Source organism: Rattus rattus, chromosome 12 (genome assembly GCF_011064425.1).
Source record: "Rattus rattus isolate New Zealand chromosome 12, Rrattus_CSIRO_v1, whole genome shotgun sequence".
NCBI classification, from domain to species: Eukaryota; Metazoa; Chordata; class Mammalia; order Rodentia; family Muridae; genus Rattus; species Rattus rattus.
In genome coordinates this window covers 70622887-70640062 of record NC_046165.1, presented here as the reverse complement: position 1 = coordinate 70640062, position 17176 = coordinate 70622887, and the positions used below count along the sequence as shown (strand labels likewise).

Here is a 17176-nt window from a genome sequence, read left to right as displayed (position 1 = left end):
TCTCTTCCCGGCAAGATGGCGATGGGTTCAGTTTGCCGTCGCTGGCAGCTTCTGCGACTCCTACAGCCCCCGCGTTCGGTAAGGTTCCGTCCATGGTGCAGGGATGCTGCCTTGCCCTTGTCACTTGAGCTGAAGTCACGAGCAGATGCTGACCCGGTCACTGGGACCTGCGTGTCATGACCTCGGGTCGCGTGAGGACACCACCGGGTTACGTCCCGGGGTTGGTGGCCCGGTTTCTCTGTAGCTGTCTGGGAACTGCTTTCGACCCTGAGCCGTGACCTCTGGGCCCCATCCCCGGGCTTCGGTAACAGGATGCGGGAGACCAGGGCCGGAGCTCCACCCTGCACGCTCCAGTGCATGCCTTCGGGGCCTGTAGTCTGTGCGAGCAGAGTTGCAGTGCCCCGACTGCTGCAGCAGGCTGCCGGCGGGAGAGGCGGGTCGGCTGGGACTTACGGCCTTCCCTTATCCTTTCACTCGGTCAGTTTCACAGCGTCGCAGGGTCCCCGAAACCGCTGGCAGCCGAGCTCCTCGCAGCCCGCTCGGGTAGTGGGCGGCCACACTACGCTCTTCTCGCCGTCCTAACCCCTCGCTGCATCAGTACATCTGCCGCCCTCTTTGCAGAAGCCCAGGTAAGAGGTTCCCGCCGAAGAAAGGAGCACAGCTTCTTGGCCCGTTTCTTTTGTTATGTGTTGTTTTGTTTGTTTTTGTTTTGCGGAGTACAGTGAATGTATAGCAGAGTTCTTTTCACACTCCACGCAGTTCCTCACAATATTAGCCTGTTTGGAATAGAAGGAAATTCTCAGCCGACTCAGTGGGGAAATGCTTAAAAGTACATAAGAAATTTATAGGGCAGGCAAGATGACCCTACTGTACAAAAAGCTCTTGCTGTGCAACCCTGGTAACCTGAGTGCCAGTCCTGGAACCGAAGTAAAGGTGGAGCGTGTTGTGACACAGTCCCAGTAATCCCAGCACTTGGGAGGCAGAGGTGGACAGATCTCTGAGTTGAAAAGCAGCCTGGTCAACATAGCAAGTCAGAGCTGTGTAGTGTGACCTTGTCTCAAAATTTAATTAATTAATTAATTAATTAATTAATGAGGAAAGCAAGAACTGGCTGGACAAAGTTGGTCTCTGACTTCCACACATGCTGTGGCATACATGCCTACACACATCATTCGCACACAATGAGAATGAATTAAATTTTGTATTCAAGACACTGCCAGAGGGAGTAGTTGTAAGCTAATAATGTAAAATGTGATTGTGGGTTTGTGTATTTGTGATATATGTGATTCTTTGAATACTGTTTCTTAGAAGCCTGAGTAGGATTTTCTCTTAGAGATTTGTCGACATTATGTGTGTGTGTGTGTGTGTGTGTGTGTGTGTGTGTGTGTGTGTGTGTGTGTGACTGTGCATGTGATCGTGGGTGCCCATGGGCACCAGAAGAGGGCATTAGAGACCCTGAGGCTGGAGTTAAAGGTGGTTGTGTGCTGCCCGACAAGGGTGCAGGAACTGAAAATGGATCCTCTGCACCCCTGAGCCCTGCCTCAGGGGAGTACTCAGTAACAGAGCTTGGTTAGCGTGTTCAAGGCCAAGCTGAACTACAGAGCAATCAAGATTCCGCCTCCAAAACTAACTTTCCCACCCACCCACCACTATTAAGAAGAAAGAAAGAAAGAAAGAAAGAAAGAAAGAAAGAAAGAAAGAAAGAAAAGAAAGAAAGAAAAAACTAAGTTGAATTAAAGAGAATTTCATCTGAGGGCTAGCCCAGTGGTCCGTGTTCTTGCGGGAAGCCCTGAGTTCAGTTCCCAGCACAACACAAAAGGATTCCAAGTACAGGCGATTTGGAATATGGGAAGGGTGATGGCTATGATGCTCAAATGACTGAAGTCTGGGAGGCATGATGTGGGAAGCAAGTTCCCTGCCTGCAGGGTAGCCGTGAGAGGCTCTCTTAAGTTATTCTTCTTATGCTAGAGGCAAACGCTAATGTCCTTTGAAAGCAGGACTGTGTGGACACAATTGGCCATCCTTGAAGAACAAGAAGTAAAAGCAAGAAAATGGAGCCCGGGACTGTTGAGCGTAAGGGATCCTCACCTTTTGTTCATCCCACTCATGGTACTTGGTCTGGTTCCTCACAGGTCCAGGTACCTCCTGTTGTTCCTGCTGCCTCAGCCCCTGCTGCAGTACCAGAGGTAGCTTCTGCAGGACCTGCAGATGTCGTCCAGTGTGCAACAGAACAGAGCTTCGCAGAACTGGGGCTTGGCTCTTACACCCCAGTGGGACTCATCCAGAACCTCTTGGAATATATACATGTGGACCTGGGCCTGCCTTGGTGGGGGGCCATTGCCACATGTAAGAGTACATCCTGAGCAAGGGAGGAGGAAATGGGGTAGAACCTCAGCCATAGCAGCTCTGTCAGTGGATTAAGGAAATGGGTGCAGAAGTGTAGAGGTCAGAGAAGCAGATGATTCAGAGGGAAGGCACACTTGACTTTTAGTTCCTAGAGAGCATTAGCCATTTATCATATGTGCAGCCATCAGTGTACAACACACAGATATCCCAATGTGAGCCGAGAGCTGGGGTACGGAAACCATATTAAAAGTAATGAAACTACCCTGACTTGGCAGACTAGAAGGTTGGGTCAGGTACTTACGCTCCCAAATTAGAAAGCTGTTCTCATCGCTCTCTTACAAAAGCTGAAACCTTTAATCCTGTTTCTTCCTTAGACAGGTAGCATTTTTTTTTTAATCATAAAAACTCATTTAAGGGTAAAAATGTAACTCAGTGATTCAGCACTTGCCTATCATGCACAAAACCAGCCTGGGTTACATGGTCGGGCCCTATCAAAAAACAAAATCATCTAGACTTTGAAGCATTTGTCTGCCCCCCAGTGCTTGGGAGGTAGAGGGAAGAGGGTCAGAGTTCAGTCACCCTTAGTTAAATAGAGAGTACAAGGCTAGCCTCGTACCTTAGTCACTGTTTTGTGGCCATGAAGAGATGCCGTGACCAAAGCAACTCCTATAAAGGAAAGCGTCTAACTAGGGACTCGTTTACAGTCTCAAGTCCATCATCATCACCATCATCCAGGGAGCATGGCAGGCAGCATGAAGGCAGGCATGGAGCTAGAGAAATAGCCGAGAGCTACGTCCTGATCCATAGACAGCAGAGAGAGAAGTCATTGGGTCTATAGCGTGGGCTTTTTGAAACCTCCAAACAACCTCCAGTGTTTCAAAACTGACACACTTGCTCTCACAAGGCCACACACACCTCTGAATCCCACTCAAATAGCGCCATGTCCAATAAATCTGATGACTAAGTATTCAGATATATGGTCCTTCAGAGGCCATTCTCGTTCAAACTACCATGCCTGGGCTACGTGAAACTGCCTTTTAAAAAGTCTCAGAACCTTCAGTTGAGCTGGGTCTGATGTACACCATTAATCCCAGTCTGGGGGAAGGGGATGCAGAGACTGGAGGATTTTTGAGTTTGAGGCCAGCCTGGTCTACATAGCAAGTTCCAAGCCAACAAAGGTAACTTTTGGGGGGATGGGGAGACAAGGCTGAAGATGGCTCCGTGGTTAAAAGCACAGCTGCTTTTGCAAAAGGTTCTATTCCCAGCACCCACACACTGGCTCACAACTGTCTTTCTTACTCCAGTTCCAGGGGATGCCTTTTTGGTCTTTATGGGCATGCAGACTGACAGGCAAAACACTTATACACATTAAATGAAATTTTTTTAAAATTCCATATATATATACATACATATGTATATATATATATATATATATTAAATATATGAGTTGTGCATGTATACCTGTGTACCACATGTATGCAATGCTTGAATCCAGTGACCTTGAACTGCTAGTGTACTGCCACCAAGACAAATTCCCAAGCCCCTTGGTTTTTTAGAGTTTTTTTTGTGTGTGCATGTGAGAACATGAGTGTGCATGCATTTCCCTGTGATTATGTACATTTGCCAGCAAAAGCCAAAAAGGTATTAGATCCCTTGGAGCTGGGGTTACAGGTAGTTATAAACTACCTCTCATGTGTACTGAGAACTACACTCGGGTCTTCTGCACAAAAGCAATCACTCTTAGCCACTGAGCAATCTTTCCAGCCCACTCCCTTGATTTTATTAAAGTAAGGTCTTACTATGTGGGCCAGGCCCTCAAACTCTTGATACTTTTGACCTCTCTGGCGCCGAGTTTGAAAGCTGGTGCCACCACTGTTGGTTTCCGTGACTTCCTGTTTAAACTGAGTACACAAACAGGTTAAGCCTGCCTGTGTGTTACTTGTGGGATCCAGCAGGCGGCCTACTTCTTTCTCCTCTTTGACCCGTAGCCATTGGGGTTTTGCTGAAATCACTTCACTGTAACTGCTGGTGGTGGCATTATTAAATCCACTTTCTCATACTTAACCTTAATGCATTAGACATGTTAAAACTTAAAGGCTTTCCTTGGATTTTATGAAAACCTGCCCTGTTGTCTCTCCCTAATTTCTTGTTTTTCTGACCACACCTGCCCATATTTGTTACCTGATACTCCACCGTTCTTGGGTGAAGGTATTCTGAGTTATGTCCTTGGTTTCTTAGCCTAGACCCACTTGGATGTCGACAGATAGCATAAGCTAATCATTCATTGGAAAGGCCAGGAGTATAAGGAAAAGGAAGCGTTAAACCACCAGAACTTACTACCCCAGAGACTTACAAAACTGACTTTTCGCTTTGTTCTAAGCCAGGTCTGATGGCACATACCTGTATTTATAGCACTAGGGAGACCAAGGAAGGACGATCATGAGTTCAAGGCCAGCTTGTACACACCAAGACCCTACTGCAGAGAAAGGATTCATACTTCAGTCTGAGACTCAGTTCTGTAGAGAGGCTGAGCATGGCGGAGGCTCTGGGTGAATGTTTTTCCTTTCTCGAGGAATCAGTTTGTATATTTTCATCCTCAACTTAAAAGTCGATGGGGCTGGAGAGGTGCCTCAGGGGTTAGCACTGGTTACTCTTCCGGAGGACCCAGGTTCAATCCCAGCACTCATATGTCAACTCACAACTGTCTGGAACTCCAGTTCCAGGGGATCCAACACCTTCACATATCTGTTAGATAGATACATACACACATAGATACATAGACAGACAGACAGACAGACAGATCTTTAGAAAGTTAAGTTTCTAGTGACAGAAAAGTCAAGAGGCTGTTGAAGTACAAAAGAACTTTTGCTTGGTAGTGGCAATGGTTGTTTCAGGGAAATGAACAAGATCCTCATCTGCTCAGAGAACCTAAGCTGAACTTTTATTCTGAGCCTTGAAGAGCTAGGTGTACCCTGTCCTTATTTCTGGGCCCCTTGGGTGAGCCTTCTAGCTGCAGGCAATTTTCATTTCGCTCCAAGCCTATGCTATATTTTCCAGGTACCGTCCTTGCCCGCTGCCTCGTTTTCCCTCTCATTGTGAAGGGCCAGCGAGAAGCAGCCAAGATCCACAACCACATGCCGGAGATGCAGAAGTTTTCCGCTCGAATCAGAGAGGCCAAGTTATCAGGAGACCAGGCTGAGTGTGAGTTGGCCCCAGGGTAGGTGTGGGAGAGAAGCAGGTTTGTGCTTGAGACGTCCCGCTCGGGGGAAAGAAGGGGTGCCGCGGTCGGGCAATTCTGACAAACCTCAGGGGTTTTCCATTCCTCGGAAAGAATAGGATGTTAGGCTTCACAGATGTCACTCTTAACAGTGATCCATTTCCCTCCGGTCACAGTTTACAAGGCCACCATCGAGATGACCCACTATCAGAAAAAGCATGACATTAAATTCTTCAGGCCACTCATCCTACCTCTCACTCAGGTGAGCAGAAATGTGCCCTGCGAATCAACTCTGAACCCATCGAGTTATCTCCTGTTTCCCATGTCCCCAGATCCCCAGAAATGCAAGTGATGGTGTTGTGCATGGCTTTATGTGAAAACATAGCTCCTGTTAGGAGTGCTGACTGTTTATCCTGTGTAACAGGCCCCCATCTTCATCTCCTTCTTTATTGCCTTGAGAGAGATGGCCAACCTGCCTGTGCCCAGCCTCCAGACAGGTGGGCTCTGGTGGTTTCAAGATCTCACGGTATCTGATCCCATCTACGTCTTGCCACTGGTAGTCACTGCCACAATGTGGGGTGTCCTTGAGGTAAGCCTGCCAGTAAACAGGGAGTGGGGATGGAGTAGTGTGAAGAATGTGTGTCTTCCGTCTTCCATTCCCTGGAGAAGTGGACAGGGTCAGGGCTTGGGATTGACTCTTCTTTCCCTCGTCCCCTTCTTGGCAGCTAGGCGCTGAGACAGGTATGCAGAGCTCTGACCTCCAGCTCATGAGGAACGTCATCAGGGTGATGCCTCTAGCAGTCTTGCCCGTGACTATCCACTTCCCCTCGGTAGGCAATGGCTCTGTAGCTGCCTCTGGTCCTTCTGTCGAGTGCTTCTGACAAGCTGACTGGGACCGCAGCTCTGAGCACCTTGCTTCCCCTCACCACCCAGGCGGTGTTCATGTACTGGCTGTCCTCCAACGTGTTCTCCCTGTGCCAAGTAGCCTGCCTCCGGTTTCCAGCTGTGCGCACGGCACTCAAGATCCCCCAGCGAGTTGTGCATGACCCTAGCAAGTTACCTCCCAGGGAAGGCTTCCTGAAGAGCTTCAGAAAAGGTAAGGGGGGTGGGGGGTTTGGGGATTTAGCTCAGTGGTAGAGCACTGGGTTCGGTCCCCAGCTCCGGGGGGAAAAAAAGAAAAGGGAAAAAAAAAAAAGAAAGAAAGAAAGAAACAAAAAAGGTAAGGGGGGTTGGACAACATGTCGGCAAGTGTCTGTCCTCCCCGCAAGCCTGAGGCCGAAGCAGGATTGCACCGCCTACCCAACCTAGGCTACACAGTGGGCTATGAACTTGAGACTTTCCTCAAGGGAGAAAGTAGCCTGAACATGAGAGAGGAACTTATTTTCTTCTCGCACAGGCTGGAAGAATGCTGAAATTGCACATCGGCTCCGAGAGCGGGAGGAGCGGATGCAGAAACACTTGGACCTTGCTGCCAGAGGTAAGGAGGTGGTTCAGGCTAAATCCTGTCTTCCATTCTTCTTTCTTCTTGTTTACTGAGATCTTTTTCTCTCTTCTCCCAGGACCCTTACGACAGACTTTTACCCACAACCCTCTGCTACAGCATGATCCAAGTCGCTCCCCCAACACCCCCAACACCCCCAACAGCAGCACCAACAGCGTCAAAGCAAACACAAAGAAGCCATGGCAGGACACACTCGGCTGACGCGTTCTGTGCTCACCGGGACGAGAGCCCTGCCTCTGCACAGACTCCTCGGAACAGAGGTGATGCTGTCCTCGCCCCAGCCCTGGGCGCTGCAGCATTTGGAAGTGTTCATTTTAAACATTGTTTCCACTCTAGACTCTTACTTGTGTGTGTTAGAAGGGCCCTGGAGAGAGTTAGTAAACCTCTGTCTTATCTGGGCTTCTGGGTGTTTGTTAAATATGGAAGGGGAGTTGTTGAACACTACAGGGTGGGAAATGAGCTCCCACGCTAGCCCCTGCTCTTGGGAAAGATCTTCGTGTTTTATCCTGGACTTCAAAGCTCAGACCTCTACCTCACACACTGCATCTCCATCCGCAAGTGCAGTCTAGAGGTGTGACGGGCAAGACTGCATGACAGTCGCTTTTGTGGTGCTGGGGATTGATCCTACTTCTCCATCCCTGACCATGTTTCTTGACCCCCATGATTACTTGTACAATTTCTTTAAGAAGCAGATATGCTGAAATTCTTAGTGATGGTTTAGAAGAACGAAGGGGGTCTGGAGAAAAGGATCAGATAAGAGTTCAAGTCCTCAGCACTCATGTGAAAAGCTGAGCGTGGCCCTGTTCTTACCCTGTGACCCCAGTGCTGTGGGCTGAGGAGACAGGAGGACCATCAGGCTTGCTGGCCATCAGCCTAGCCCCAGGGTCAGTGTGAGATCCTGTCTCAGGGCATAAAGGTGGACAGAGCAGGACACCTGACGCCCTGCTCTGGCCTCTGCACATGCAACGCGCTTTAAGAAAAAACTGAAGTGTTTGTGCACTAGCCTTTTACATTCATGACATTTTAGTCCAACAATTTCGTTGTAGAAATTGGTTTTATTGCCTTTGGCAGCTGACTTCGGAGGGAAAAGTTGATTCATTTAGTTTCCATGTCTGTTTGAACTGCGCAAATATCCCAGGGCCACTAAGCAGAATAGAGCCACTCAGACCTTAGGAACATAATCTTTTTATTGTTTTGCATCTGTGACAGTTTTGTGTCCCTCTAAAGGAGACAAATTTGGAGCATTGTTGGCCCTGGTAAAGGAAGAGAGGAGTGGGTAGGCACCCCGGGTGCTGCCAGAACCAAGCCTCAGAAATGGCCTGCTTCCGCCACAGTCTGCATTATCCACTTATGAAGTCCGAAACAACACGTAGCAAAACAAATAAATTACTCTTCATCCCTCAAAAGCAAGTTCCGAGTTGAAGCTGCCAAGCCTGGGCTCTGGGTGGGGCCTCCAGAAGTTCTGGCCAATGGGAGATGAGAAACACCGAGTTTGCCCACATCTCAGAATTCCACGCTCTATTTAGACTTGGGACCTTGTTTGGGCAACTCTCCATCTTCCAAGTCCATTTCTGCAGCAACTGACATACAGATGATCTGGAGGTACCGTGTGGTAGACGCTACAAAGAGAAACCCGAATTAAAGCTGGGTACAGGTTCCAGGGGCTGAGTTCAGGGCTCCACAGGGGACTTCGCCAGAAAGGAGTGGTTGGTTCAGTTAAGCCATATGGTTAATAACAGGAACCAGCTGTGGTGAGGTCTGCAGAAAAGGACAAAAGCCAGTCTGTTCAGGTGGCTGACCCACTTGGAGCTGCCAAGCTTACCTACGATCCTGCGAAGGCACAGAGGTCGTTTGTGCTCGGGCACTCTGATGATGAGGAAATAGAAGGGCAGGCCCGAGAGCGCGATGCCGATGCCGATGAGGGAATTGATGGTATCGCTGTAAAGTGGGACAGCCACCAGGAAGATGGTACAGAGGCAGAAGACGATGGGGAAGAACAGGCTGAGCTGAGGGCACAGAGGAAACGGTTAGCTCGGCGTGGGTTTGTTTGCTGCTTGTTTCAAGGTTGTCTCACTTTGTAGCCCGAGCTAGCCTCACTCAGCCTGAGTGCTGGGATTGTGGGCATCAACTGATCGGTCCCTACACCCAGCTAACTGGGAAGTGCTGACAACCAAAACAATCTTTATCTCTAAGATAAAAGCACTGAAGGGCTTAGAGACAGACCTCATCGGAATAGCACTTACGCCTTCCCATTGTCTGCATGCAGCTGCCACCAAGCCCTAGTCTGTTGACTGGTTTTGGTGGGGGAAGGGGGATGGGGGGCTGCTTATTTTATGGTATTGGGATGGGACAGTTCTGAAGATCCAGTCCAAGGGCCTTGTGTATGCCAGACAAGAATTCCACCACTGAGCTGTAGCCTCAGTCCTTGTTGGGGTTTGTTTGGGGCAAGTTGTTGATTTTTCTTTTTTTTTACTAAAAGAAAAAAACATACAAAAAAAACAGGGTCTCATAGCCCAGCCTGGTCGTCATGCCTTCCCTGCCAAGGGTTGGGGTGACGGGCATGTGCTACCATGCACGGCTTCCTGGCCCTCGTGTGTTGTTTCAGAGTGGCATTTTGGGGTGTGTTTTTTTAATGCATATTTTGCTGCAAGAGAAGCCAGAGGGTATTGGATTCCTTGGAACTGGAGTTAGACGGTTGTGAGCCACCATGTGGATGCTGAGAATCAAAGCCAGGTTCTCTGTAAAATCAAGTACTCTTAACCACTGAGGCATTTCTCCAGCCCAACCCTTGGGATGGATATATATATCTGGGGTCGTTTTTTATGTTCATTAGTGTTTGACTGCATGTGTGAGGGTGTCAGAACCCTGGAACTGGATTCATAGCCGGTGTGAGCTGCCCTATAAATTCTGGGAACTGAACCCAGGTCCCATGGAAGAGCAAGCAGTGCTCTTAACTGCTGAGCCAGTTCTCTTGGTGTTTGGTTTTGGGTTTTGGGGTGTTTTTTATTTATTTTTATGTATGTGTGAGTACACTGTCACTCCCTTCAGACACACCGGAAGAGGTCATCAATCCCATTACAGATGGTTGTGAACCTCCATGTGGTTGCTAGGAATTCGGGACCTCTGAAGAGCAGTCAGTGCTCTTAACTGCTGAGCCATCAGCCCCAACCCCTAGTGTTTTAATCGCAGATAAGTTCTACTATGCCCAACCTAGGGAAAGGATAACTTCCTGTGCAATCCCTGCCATGGCAGCACTAGCTTTACTAAATGGAGGCAAGGTCGAAGGAGACTGGATTACCTTGAGAGGGCGGGGCCGGTCAGGTTCCTTCCAGCGTAGGTAAAGCTGACCCACAATAGAAAGTCCCACGAAGAACCAGTAGCTGAAGCTGTAGTAGTTAATGAGCTGGAAGATGTCCTCCACACACAAGTAGACCAGTGCCAAGATACCCTGTCGGTGCAATCCAAAGTCAGTTCCTCTCAGGCTGTCCTCCCGCTCCATCCCTCCCAGGCCACAGCTTCAGGCTGCAAATCGGCCTGCTGCTCCCACCCTGCAGCACTCTTGGTACTGTAACCCCTCTCTTTCAGCTGGGTGTTGGTGGCGCATGCCTTTAACCCCAGCACTCTGGAGGCAGAGGCAGGTAGATCTCTGTGAGTTCGAGGCTAGCCTGATTCTGACAGAGCAAGCTCCGGGACAGCCAGGGCTACACAGAGAAACCCTGTCTCAAAACACGAAGAAGACACTTGCCTCTCAACTAGATTTTTAGTGCGTTCATCAAACCCTTGCCAAGTTAACTCTAAGACTTTAAGTGTCTTAGGCAGAACCCTGCAGTCTCTCCAGCTAACACTTCTACTTCTCCTATGGCACAGCTCCACCAAGCTTTGTCGCAGGACTCTGTGACGCTGTCTGACTTACCCAAAGCCCATCTCTACAGCTCTAACTTCACACTCCACCTTAAAAATGCCCTCCTTCAACAAATGTTTTCTCTTAAAGAATGCATCACGCACCATCATGGCTGCTACTCATTACAATGTAGCCTGTGTCTGACTCCTCTCAGACCACATGCAGTTGGCACTTCTCACAGATGTTTGAGTATTAGAAGCTCCATCCGAGGATAGCACAGTGCATCAGTAGTTTACAGGCCAGAACCTTCTTTATGGCTTTCAGGAACCTAGACTAGACACACATACACACACACACACACACACACACACACACACACACACAAAATCTGGCTTTAAGCCTCATCCCTGAGACCACTCACATTGAAGAGTAGAGAAGGAACTGGTGTGAACCGTTCAACATGAATCATACAGATAGCATCCGGGAGGTGGCCTTCTCTCGAGCCCACAAATAAAAGCCTGTTGAGATAAAATAAGAGGTTGACAAAACCGTGGGGCACTTAGGGTAGCTTGGGTCACCTGCCACATCCTTCTCCCTCTCTGCTATCCCTTCAAAAGGTCTGAATAACAGAAGGGAGTTCACTGTGGAGCTTAGAACTGGGGGAGGCTAATGGGAACAAGGAAGGGACAGGGAATACTGGCAGCTGGAATCCTGGTCCGAGAAGTTCAACTGTCTCTGCCAAAGCTATGCCTGATAGCCACCCTGTCAGCAAGAAGTGACTGTCATACCTAGAAGCAGCCACAATGGAAGCATTGAGGCCACCGAAGCAGGATAATGCAACTGCTAATGGAATTGTCCAGTTGAATATTCCAAAAATCTGATCTGCAAAGGTCTAGGAAAAAGCAGAAGTCATTAGCAGATCCTAAAAGGGATAAAAGCACTCACAGACGTATGCCCAAAGTCCTCAGGAGCCCAGTCCCTTCCACGGTGGAGGTTAACAGGACCTTCTTGAAGGCCTTGTGCTCTTAGCAGGCTGTCTTGTCCCTTCCCACGGCTGAACCAACTGGGATATATCCAGGAGCCCACAACACACCCTCAACCTGCTAGCAAGAATCCTTTACCACAGCAACCGCATCACTGGCCAAGATGTCCTTTATGTCTAGCACGCTGTAATAGGCCACATTGGTCAAGAGGTAGATGATGGTGACGATGGGCATGGAAATGCCAATGGAGAGGGGCAAGTTCCTGCAGCCAAACAGAAAGAAGAGGATCTGTCAGTCGCTCGCACCTCGTAGTCCTTAGGTCTGCCATGCCATCTTCTCTAGGGATGCAGACAGCCGTAGTTCCCAGGTCCTTTGCCTCCGAGGTCGCCTTGTATTGGCGTAAGCTCTAAACCCTTAAAAAAACTAAAAAGCTTAGGGGGAGAAATACCCCCATTACAGAAGTTACGCAGAGAAGGTGGCATTGCATGTGGTCCCCGCTACTCTGAAGGCTACGGTACGGGGATTCCAAGTTCAAGACCTGTGGGGACACTTCAGGGAAACCATCTCAAGGAAGAACAGGCTAGAGACAGCTCAGTGTTAAGAGCATCTGTTGCTCTTGCAGAAGACCTGGGTTCAGTTCCTAGCACTCATGGGGTAGCTCATGGTGGTCTGTAACTCCAGTTCCAGAAGATTTGAAACCCTCTTCTGGCCTCGGAGACACTGGGCAATACACAAATGCAGGGAAAAAAAAGAAACCCACCCACACAAAAATTATAAAACTATTCTTAAAATAAAAAATAAGTAAATAATGGGCTGAGGACAGAGCTTCGTGTAAAGTGTTTGTCTAGGATGCCTGAGGGTCCTCCGCCCAATCTCCAGGACCACAGGAAGACAACAGCGAAGGGGGGATTGACCAAGAGCTACATTGTGTTCCAGCATAACAGGAAGGGGGTTCGATTCCTCTCCACGGCCAGTGGTCAGGGAAGGATTCTGTCTCGAGCCCTGCAAACTGTGTTTTCAAGGTAAGAAACAGAAGAAACTAGAGAGGCAGATTGTGGAATCTCACTTCTTCAGTAGAAGGAACAGTGCGTACATCCAAACAAGGAAGTCATTTCAAAGGATTCCAGGTGCCTTCTTAACTGGCAGCCGTGAAAAAGGCACAAAGACCCCTTAGGTCTCTCAAGCGCAAAAAGATCCCTGTCTATACGCCAAAGGAAGAGAGGAACAAATATGGGGTCTGTCTGTTTTTCCGGTAGTAGCAATTAGATCTAGGATCAAGGACACATTTGCAGTGCTTCAACCTGTGTGGGTCTTGACCCCTTTGGGTTGCATATTAGATAGCCTATATACCAGATATTTATATTACAATTCATAGCTATAGCAGAATTACAGTTATGAGGTAACAATGAAAATAACTGTGGTTAGGGGACAAGGAACTGTATTAAAGGGATGTAACGTCAGAAGGTTGAGAACCATCACTCTAAAGCCTTGAGCATGCTAACAAATGCTCTACCATAAGCCCTGCCCAAACTCCTCTGATAATGTTGACAGGGTCTCAGTAAGTTGCTCTGAGAGGCCTTGAATTCACTCTGTACTTGGCTTTGAACTTGTGATGCCCCTGCCTTAGCAGGGGCAAGCCTTTATTTACCATGAGGCAGGGTTGCAAATTATCCGCTGTCATTCCACTTCCCGCCAGTAGGTGGAAGCACCACTACCCAGTCTCCATTCACTTCTCGTACCCCTGCTCCTCTGTCACAGTGCCAGCAGCTATAGACCAGAAAAGCTTCTCGGTTTTCAAAGTCAAAAGCTAACTGGGGTGACAACTGTCATAATTTAGGGTAACTATTTCCTGGCAAATCTTAGTTTCTAGGATCATGATATTGACGAGCCAGAAAAGGCCATGGAGATCCTATAATTCCGCCCCCTTAACGTTTTATTACAGAAGCAGGCAAGGGCTAGGGAAATGGCTCGGTCCATGAAGAGGCAAGGAGGGCCTGGGTCTGACCTCAGAGCCCACGTGTAAATGGTTGGTGCATTGTGGGGAGAGTGTGCACTTGTAATCCCAGAATTAGAGAGGCAGAAACAGAAGGTCCCTAGGGTTCCACCGCCAGCCAGCCCAGCCTAATTAGCAAGCTCCAAGCCAGTGAAGGAATCGGTCTCCAAAACAAAAAAAGATGGGAGCTGGAGAAAAGGTTCAGCTGTTACAAACACAAGACCCAGGTTCTGTTCCTAGCATGCACATTAGTGGCTCACAGCTGTCTAATGCACAGCCATGCACTTAGGCACACACACACACACACACACGCACCAGGCAATCTGGGCACCGTCAGGAAGGTTACAGATTCAAAGCCAAAATGGACTGCATACATAGTGAGATACTATCACAGAAGGGGGGGGGGTGAAGCGTTTTAATAAAGAAAAACAAGGAATGGCCAAGTTTGATGGTGCATGCCTTTAAATCCCAGCACTTGGGAGGCAAAGAGAACTGGATCTCTGAGATTTTGAGGCCAGTATGGTCTACATAGTAAGTTCCAGACCAGCCAGGGCTACACGACCAGAGCTTGTCTCAAAACAAAATGAAGGAAGAAAATGGAACAGCAAGTTCACGGCTACAAAGCTCTTTGTCTGCTACAAGGCAGTTCAGAGCAACACAGGTGAGGCGATCCGGTGAATGGCTGGAACGGTTCCACGCTATGGTCATGAATCAGGACAAAGAGAAAAGGGCCCGGAAGGGAAATGGAAGAAGCGTTCCATAGAAGTTAGTTCTGTGACCCAAAATTATCTGTGTGGGGATCAGGGTGAGTGAAGGCCTGAAGACAGAAAAGGCTTTATGAGGTTATCTCAGATTAGTTCACAAAGCCGGAACTTGCTTCACCTCCTAAGTGGCTGGCAAGGACCTCGGGTGTCTGAAGGCATATTTAAGCACAAAGTGTAACGTGCTTTATTTCAGGTAGAAATGAGTGCACGTGCAAACTTCTCTAGAAGGATTTATAACGCGCATGCAAGAAAGTGCACATCTTAACATAGTTACTGCAACCACGGACGAGTTATAGCTCTAGGTCTTAAATCTGCTAAAACTCTGGCTGGTGAAATGAATCCCAGAGTTGATGAGGCGTGACGCCAGGCACGGCGAAGCTCAGGAAATGGTGGCTAGCCCTGGTGTGGACGGGCAGCGGTGGGGAAACGCCTACCTCTCGGGATTCCTGATCTCTTCAGTGACATAGTTAAGGGTGTCCCAGCCCGAGTAGGAGAACAAAGCTGAGTATAGTGCCAGGGCAATGTCACCCATTGCAAACGATGAGCCCTCAAAGGAGTCCTCAAAGTTAGTTGTGGCTCCTGGAAGGTGAGGACAACAGAAAAAAAGAGTTAGCGGCCCACTCCTACTTCAGCTGATCCTGTAAAGGAGAAAAGGCTGTGAGGGTGCCACGGGGGGCTGGGGACAGAAGAAAGGCATCTACAGAGGGCCAAGGTGTAGGGAACCATGCATGTGGTTGTGACAGGATAAGAAACTAGCACAGAGGAGTGGAGATGGCTCGGCCATTAAAGGCTGGGTTCACAACCAAAAATATATGAAACTAGCACAGAGCCCAACAGGACTAGAAACTGAGGTGATGTTCTGCTCTACACTCCAGGCTGCCCTACCTACTGTCTAACACTAGTCAGGGATAACTCAGGAAGAGAAGAGAAGAGATGAGGGTCAGCGTGCCCAGGTCAACAGAGGAGATGTTGGGAAGGCTTCAGACCTGGAAACCAGATAGGAGAGATGTCAAGGAGTGCATTTCTGACTGCTCAGTTCCCAGGGCAGAAGCAGCAGAGCAATAAATAGCACTGGGCCCAGCAAACTGAAAGCCAATCCCAGGGCACAGCCATCAGCCCCCCTGCCAAGGTCAGTTTCCTGTGGAAGGTGAAGGACGGGCTCTGAGTGTCTGTCCGCCCACCCGCCCTTGGGGCACAAGTTTCAGCTTTCTACTTAACCGCTGAAATTGAGCTACGTGGTGATCCACGGGGGGCATTGTTGCTTTTGCTTTAAAATAGCGCCTCACTGTATAGTCCTGGCTGGTCTGGAGCTCGATATGTAGACCAAGATGGCCTCAAACTCAAAGATGCTCACAACTCCACTTCCGAGTGCTGGGATCACAGCATAAGCCACCACACGCAGCTTCTGCATCCCCGGCTGGCCTCGCGGTCTCTGTGTAGCTGAGATGATCTCTAACTCCTGAGCCTCTTAGGGCCACCTCACAAGCACTGGGATTATAGGTATGCACCACTCTGCCTGGCCTAAGAAAGGTAATTCCATGGCCTGTTTCCTCACTTACATAAAAGGGATACTAGTGCCTACCAAATATGGTATCTAGAGATTTCAATCAGGTCAGTTAGAGACTCCTGGCGAAGGCATAGATTTCCTGCTTGCCTAGCATGGCCCAGAACTCTGGATTTGATCCCCCGACACTCCAAAGAAAAAGGAAAAGGGGAAAGTTTAGTGAAAGTCAGTTGCTATTTGTTTTCTTACCCTGGCCAAGTCTAACAATTCCCGCAATGATGACCGCAATCAGCGCCAACACTTTAGCGTAGGTGAAAATATCTTGGACCAGGGTTCCCCACTTGACATAGGCACAGTTAATGAAGGTTAAGAGACCTGAAAGAAAAACAACACTGACCGTAACCTACCCTCTGCACCTCGAGGGCCCTAGACTCCCGAGTGACCTTCCCAGCACCACTCATCCAGACGAGCCCATCAGGTGGAGTCAGCTATGTGTCTGGGCCGTGCCAGTTTGCCCCCGATTGTCCTCGGTTTCATCACTGCCAGGCACTTGATGAACAGCTGTGTTTACACGGCCACATTCCCAAGCCCTAGTACCTTAAAACTAGAGTCACAGAACAAGGTGGCAGAATCCCTGGTCACAGAAGTGGGAGGCACCTGGGACTTGTACAGATTAGTGGTGTATTCTGGTCCTTCACTTTTTAAAAGCATTCTTTCCTTCCTATCACACACGCACACACACACACACACACACACACACACACACACACACACACACACACAAGGTCCCAACTCTGTGCTGTCGTTAATAACCTTGACAAGTCTGCTGTAATTTATCCAGTGTCTAAGCCAGCAAGGTCAGTCCGTGTGTCCAAGGATTAGAATAGAGACCGAACTTCCTGCCCCCTGCCCACTATTTGTTTTGTGCTTTGTAAACCTCTTACAACTAAAACAGGTTTCCGTAGAAAGAGGGCAGGGTGCTTGTCCTGCCCATAATGGAACAGTAAGATCCACAAACATTCCTCAA

The 17176-nt window shown here is 48.8% G+C and overlaps 2 protein-coding genes across 5 annotated transcripts in view; one reads left to right on the top strand and one right to left on the bottom strand.

Annotated features, from left to right (window-relative positions):
- Window positions 1–308: 308 nt before the first annotated feature.
- Oxa1l (OXA1L mitochondrial inner membrane protein) lies at window positions 309–7463 on the top strand (the record flags this gene model as incomplete). The annotated part of the gene is made up of 9 exons (XM_032917397.1): window positions 309–629; window positions 2133–2346; window positions 5404–5547; window positions 5740–5825; window positions 5988–6152; window positions 6289–6393; window positions 6497–6659; window positions 6960–7040; window positions 7123–7463. Coding segments are annotated over 9 exons (1422 nt in total), but the record flags the coding sequence as incomplete, so codon positions are not given.
- A 770-nt stretch (window positions 7464–8233) lies between these two features.
- The window catches only part of Slc7a7 (solute carrier family 7 member 7), a 48056-nt gene continuing 39113 nt past the window's right edge, over window positions 8234–17176 (bottom strand). For all 4 annotated transcript variants that reach the window (XM_032917627.1, XM_032917628.1, XM_032917625.1 and 1 more), the window contains 8 exons: window positions 16399–16524; window positions 15080–15224; window positions 12027–12150; window positions 11694–11797; window positions 11327–11423; window positions 10363–10512; window positions 8887–9070; window positions 8234–8683 (listed from right to left, as the gene is read on the bottom strand). In XM_032917627.1, the coding sequence (XP_032773518.1) occupies window positions 8583–8683; window positions 8887–9070; window positions 10363–10512; window positions 11327–11423; window positions 11694–11797; window positions 12027–12150; window positions 15080–15224; window positions 16399–16524 (1031 nt within the window). In that variant the 3' untranslated portion in view covers window positions 8234–8582. The remainder of the gene's footprint in view (window positions 8684–8886; window positions 9071–10362; window positions 10513–11326; window positions 11424–11693; window positions 11798–12026; window positions 12151–15079; window positions 15225–16398; window positions 16525–17176) is intronic.